This window comes from Coregonus lavaretus (assembly GCF_964263955.1).
Source record: "Coregonus lavaretus genome assembly, chromosome: 21".
In the NCBI taxonomy this organism is placed as follows: Eukaryota; Metazoa; Chordata; class Actinopteri; order Salmoniformes; family Salmonidae; genus Coregonus; species Coregonus lavaretus.
In genome coordinates, this window is record NC_140008.1 from 11594251 (window position 1) to 11600250 (window position 6000).

A 6000-nucleotide genomic window follows, 5' to 3' on the forward strand; every position below is an offset into this window, starting at 1 on the left:
TTTATTTTCTCATTGTTTCAGGATCTTGGAGACCTTCTCAGACTCTGACATAAATGACTCATCCCTGTTTGAGGTCTGGAGTACACCACCAGAGTCTATTGGTATGTTTACATTTTTCACTTTGATGCTTTTGTGTACAATATCTGGTTTTCCTGTTAATATTGCTTACAGTCATAATGGTTTGGAAGGGCGTGGTTTGGAGGAAACTTTTGGCACCACATATGTTTCTGCTGTCATTTTAGGTGCTTCTCCAGATGAAATTGCTACAGGTATGAAATGAAAAGTATGGAGCTATTTCTTGACACTTGTGGGAAAATTATAAGCACATTGTTGCTGCCAGATCTTTTTACATATTTGTAGGCGTAATTCACACCCCCTGCCAGTACAAAATCACTTCCCAGTCTAGGCGTAATTCACACCCCCTGCCAGTACAAAATCACTTCCCAGTCTAGGTGTAATTCACACCCCCTGCCAGTACAAAATCACTTTCCAGTCTAGGTGTAATTCACACCCCCTGCCAGTACAAAATCACTTCCCAGTCTAGGCGTAATTCACACCCCCTGCCAGTACAAAATCACTTCCCAGTCTAGGCGTAATTCACACCCCCTGCCAGTACAAAATCACTTCCCAGTCTAGGTGTAATTCACCCCCCCTGCCAGTACAAAATCACTTCCCAGTCTAGGCGTAATTCACACCCCCTGCCAGTACAAAATCACTTCCCAGTCTAGGCGTATTTCACACCCCCTGCCAGTACAATGGAAACTGGGTTTCAGACTACTCCTACACTACTAATAGACTTCTATCACAGATGTGGGTGTACATGTCTTTGTATTGTTGCAGTCCTGTCTGACACTAGCGGGCTAATGTGATGCTCCATTAACCGTTACAGGCTATATACTGTTCGGCGTAGCACAAATAATTTTCGGCCAACCTTAACTTGACGATACTATCTTCATTCTCAATTCGGCCAAATATATATCTTAGAAAATGTCTGTGTCCAGTTGTAAGTGGTTCATTTGAATTTAGAAAATGCTCTGTTATTAAAATAAATGATTGTTTTGCTCCATGAAGTAATCCAACAATGTGTATGCCACAATCTTGTTTATTTCAAATCTTCTCATTGATAAAGACCAGTGAGTGTCATCATGACATGCGTCACTTTGGGGTGGACCCACCTGTCTCAATCAGTGAGAGAAGATTTAAATAGACAAGATGGTAGCGTACACTTTGTTGGATTACTTCATAGAACAAAACATGTATTTATTTTAATAACAGAGCATTTTCTACATTCAAACGAACCACCTGCAACTGGACACGGACATTTTAGAAGATGCATGTTAGAGTGAATCGAGAACTAAGATAGTATCGCCAAGTTAAGGTTGGTCGAACATTATTTGTGCTACGCCAAACAGTACCTATCCCGTAACGGCTAATGGAGCATCACATTAGCCCGTTACAATCTGCTAGCGACTCTGACACTTGTTGTATGTGTGTTGGTGTAGAGAGGAAGTGTGACCACACTGTGGAACAGGTGAGTCTGGCTGAAGTGAAGAGCAGAGGCCCTCCTCAGGTGTTCCACGTTCAGGCTCAGCTCAAGTCTTACCAGCCTCAGAGACTCTACCAGTCCCTGAAACTCTATTGCCACGAGTGTAAAACCATGTGAGTTACTTCTATACACTAACAACCAAAATCACCAAGCCCTTTATTAGTTGAAACAGGTGTGTGCACCCTCTGGGAGTCAATCAGGAATGGTCCTTGCTATCTGGGATCCTTGTGACGTCCTTACCTCATTGAAGTTAACGTTTAAACATTTTTAAATGTTAAGGTAAGGATAAGGGTAGGGGTTTAGGGTAGGGACGTCCCAAGGATTCCAGACAGTACTAACCAGTCAGGAATAGATTGAGAAACTCTGCCCTGTACCTTTCAGACGGGACGTCCCTGATGATGTCACAGTGGGGGGGGTGTTCTCAGAGGCCCAGAAGGACGTTGGACCTTGTAATAATGGGTACTGGACTCTGGAGCTGAATCTCCCCAGAGAGCCTCCTTCTGAATCCCCCAGCCGGAACCTGACCCTTCTGATCTCCAGCCAGCTAATGGGAAAGGGCAAGGCAAAGGAGCTGATCTTCCTGAAGGGTGAGAACCACACAATTGCCCTGTTGCTATGGAGACATGGACTGTTATCTGCATCTCTCTTCCTCTCATGGCCACAACCGTACAGACTTGAAAGCTAGTAAAGAAACGCTATATAAATGCAATCTATTTCTACTGAAACACAGTGATCCGGGTCTCTTTTAGTGATGCATATCACGTTTGCCTTCTAAAACCTACACAATGACAGTAGAAGGACGTTTTTACTCTACGTTTTACGCCAAAGGCTAAACTGTTATCCATTATTTTGTCTGCTTTCCCGTAGGGGCTACCTTGGAGGAGACGTGTCGGATAGCATCCGCGTACAGTAACATTGTCCCAGTGACGTCACCACAAGGAACCATGACCCCGCTGGATCTCTCGGCTCCCTTCCTCTTCCGGGGCACGAAAAGATACTATGGGTCTGTATCTATCTTGAAAGTGACTGTCTTAGCCACATCTGACACCGGTCACATTTTGTCCATCTGTGTACTTAAATGCACTAAAATGTGATGTGGGTTTTTATGCCTTTTGTGTTTTTCAGATGCAAACAGTGCTCCCAACTAAAAGTGGGAGAGTCATTGGGAGAAGGAGTAGAGGTGTTGGATGAGAAAAGTGTGGCAGACGGTATGACGATCTCTTTCTCACTGTGTACACCTTTTAGGTGGTGGAGATTTAGTGTGGACCTGACCCCGTCTTTATTTCTCCCTATTCGCCCCTTAATCACATTAACCTCTCACCTAGGTCGTGTTCACAGGCAAAACTGTGGCAAAACATTTTGCAGTTGTAGGAAGATCTTATTAGACCAGTTTGTGTAACACCTCTTCTGTTTACTACCTTCCATGTCTACTGAACACCACACAGGTTATCAGTCAGATTAATCATCTTAGTAATGGAAATAGCAATGAAGATGTAGTCGTTGTTTGTGTGCTTCTGTAAGTTGTTCATATGTGTATGTTTGTATTTGGTGTAAAAAAATAAAAAATATATTTTTAATTTTTAAGATGATTAAAAGGCAATGTTAGCTTGGGTGGCATTAACTGGCTTTGTGGAACATGAGCTACAGTACACAGAGACAGATCTATCACGGTGACCTTTGTGACCTGGGGTTTTGTTTATGTTCTTGCTGTTTGTGTTATGACTGCTTTCTCTTTAGCTCTTGTGGATATTCTGGCTCGGCTAGGTTTTCCATTTCACTGCTCTGTTGTGTCTGTGACGTCTCGGCTTGTTAATGCTATGGTCACAGCTTCCGTTTTGATCATGTTAGGATTACCTGCATCCCTCTCTTTGCTTTTAAATGTGCTGGCTATTCTTGATCTTCTCTCTGCCCCAAGCCACCAGCTATTGAGGATTCTGTTGTACTCAGAGGAGGCTGGTGGGAGGAGCTATAGGAGGAAGGGCTCATTGTAATTGCTGGAATGGAATAAATGGAACGGAGTGAAACATGGTTTCCATGGTTTCCATATGTTTGGTGTGTTTGATACCGTTCCATTTATCTCATGCCAGTCTTTACAATGAGCCCGTCCTCCTCTAGCTCCTCCCACCAGCATCTTCTGGTTGGACTGTGTTGTCTTCTCTCTCACCCTCGTTACTAGGCTCCTGCCCCTTTCCTGAACCCTCAGTTGTTTTGATCTTATGTCTCCTCTCCACCAGCACTTTTAATGTTACGTCTGCTGTGTTTCTTCACTCCACCAATCCTCAGTTTTATGTTATGGTTTCCCTCCTGATTCAGCAGCACCTTGGGTTGTAAAGTTACACCATGCGTCCTCTCCTGCCTCTGCTCAGGTCTCTCTCTTAAATCATTTGGTTTTAATGTAATGGCTCTCCTCTCGGCTCTCTTCCCTCGCCCAGCTCTGGGGGTGCAGCTGCTGCAGTATGGCCTACTGATGAAGCTGGAGCTGCAGGATGGGACCGGCTCCCTGGAGGCCCTGCTCTGGAGAGATGCAGTACGTGAGGGGATGGGTGGCAGTCCATATGAAGAGACAAGACAGACACAACACATTTAAATATTTTTCAACTTGGTGCCCATAGGTCTGCATGGGTAGTTTGGCTCAATGTGTACTGTACACGTGTTGTCTAACTGGTAACTCTCCATTAACCCTATGGCAGGAATCCTTCTTCCACGTGTCAGCTGAGGACGCAGCAAACGACCAGGAGGCACAAGACAGGGTCCAGGAAACCATGGACAGACTCTGCCCACCAGGGAGTAGCATGGGTAATCATACATTATTATAATAATAATAATAATAATAATAATAATAATAAATGCCATTTAGCAGACGCTTTTATCCAACCGACTTACAGTCATGCATGCATACTTTTTACATATGTGTGGTCTGGGAATTGAACCCACTACCCTGGCATTGCAAGCGCCATGCTCTACCAACTGAGCTACATTGACTCATTGGCCCTGTATAGAAACATCCCTTATTATATAGGCTTTGCCGCAGGCTGCTTCCAGCACTGTAAAGTCCACTGATGTATCACTATCACATAAATAGACCTTTGAAGTGAGAAAAACATTCTGTCAATATTTCAAGGGCAGAGTCTTTAACCCCACATCAACATTGGGCACTAATGAAGCATTGACATACAGTGTAGAGGTTTCCCATTAGTGAGCAATGAGGCTGGATGAGCTTCCAGGCAGATGGCCCCTCAGAGCGTGAATACACAGCAGCAATTGAGCAAGTGACTGGACAGCAATTAGTATTCACATGTCCTCCTGAGCAGACCAGGCTAAAATATGTATTTAAGGACGTCAATTTGGTGTGTGTGCATGCATGTTTGTGTGTTGTATTCATTTTTGTGTGGTGTATTCATGTCTGTCTGTGACCTTTCCCTTCCTGTGCCCAGCGGAGAGGCCCTGGATGGACCTGTGTCTCAGTGCCTACACAGTGGAGGAGAACGGCCAGAGACTGACCTGCTACCAGATCTGCCACACGGATACCAGAGGCACTAACCCACATACACACCCTCACACACACGCCACACCTAGTGACACATAGCACTCAACATAACCAACCAGAATGTCATGTATATGCCAAATAGTCATTTGTGAATATTGTATATAGTTGTGTACCTCGATTCATCATACAAATTTATATTGGCTGAAATGTATCTGGCTTTGAGTGTCTCTGACCATTTCCTTTGTCTTATTTCCTTCTTTGTACCAACATCTTATATTTTTTGTACTTTCTTGACAGTATGTGTAAACTTATTTTTCCCCTTTTTAGAAATAAATTCTATGACAAATTATTTGAATTGTCAATTTGAATTTAATCATGGCATTTTCATTGTCTACATCCCTCAAACTCAACTCTGGACCTTGAAGCAAGTTCCACTGCATTTTTTCATTGTTCCCTCTAATCAGGGACTGATTTAGACCTGGGACACCAGGTGGGTGCAATTCATTATCAGGTAGAACAGAAAACCAGCAGGCTGAATAACCCTGGTCTACATCATATCACACTATTTCTTCTGTAGCCTTTTTATAGGGACAGATTTGAAGGTTTGCATCTGTGGAATTGCAACAAAAAGAATATATTACGTTTTTAATTGGATATCAACTAATGAATATCATTACAGTAGGCACTTTCAACCTAGGGCCGCCTCAGGGTGGAATGGTGTCATGTCAAAACCACAGAATTACTATTTCTGTGCCCAAAATGCCTACTGATAGTTCTTAATTGTCTTCGAATTTCACTGGCACCTGAAATGGGTTCTAAAAGCACATTCGTATCACTCTCAATGGAGTTAATCTGTGGGTGAACGATTGTTTTATGATGGGCTTCATGGCCCGAGGTAATGTGGCTGAAATGGATATAGCTCCCTGGGAACTAGTAGTGATGTTCTGTTCTACGTGTGGCTCTAGGG

General features: G+C 43.5%; 1 protein-coding gene across 3 annotated transcripts in view; it reads left to right on the forward strand.

Moving 5' to 3' along the window:
* The window catches only part of pot1 (protection of telomeres 1 homolog), a 44278-nt gene extending 38896 nt beyond the window's left edge, over nucleotides 1-5382 (forward strand). For 2 of the 3 annotated variants that reach the window (XM_084185768.1, XM_084185769.1), the window contains exons 12-20: nucleotides 22-101; nucleotides 243-269; nucleotides 1503-1659; nucleotides 1928-2133; nucleotides 2414-2549; nucleotides 2672-2754; nucleotides 3979-4073; nucleotides 4237-4342; nucleotides 4981-5382. In XM_084185768.1, coding sequence (XP_084041894.1) covers nucleotides 22-101; nucleotides 243-269; nucleotides 1503-1659; nucleotides 1928-2133; nucleotides 2414-2549; nucleotides 2672-2754; nucleotides 3979-4073; nucleotides 4237-4342; nucleotides 4981-5132 — 1042 coding nt within the window. In that variant the 3' untranslated portion in view covers nucleotides 5133-5382. The remainder of the gene's footprint in view (nucleotides 1-21; nucleotides 102-242; nucleotides 270-1502; nucleotides 1660-1927; nucleotides 2134-2413; nucleotides 2550-2671; nucleotides 2755-3978; nucleotides 4074-4236; nucleotides 4343-4980) is intronic. The other variant, XM_084185770.1, reaches the window with a different exon arrangement.
* The last annotated feature ends 618 nt before the right edge of the window (nucleotides 5383-6000 follow it).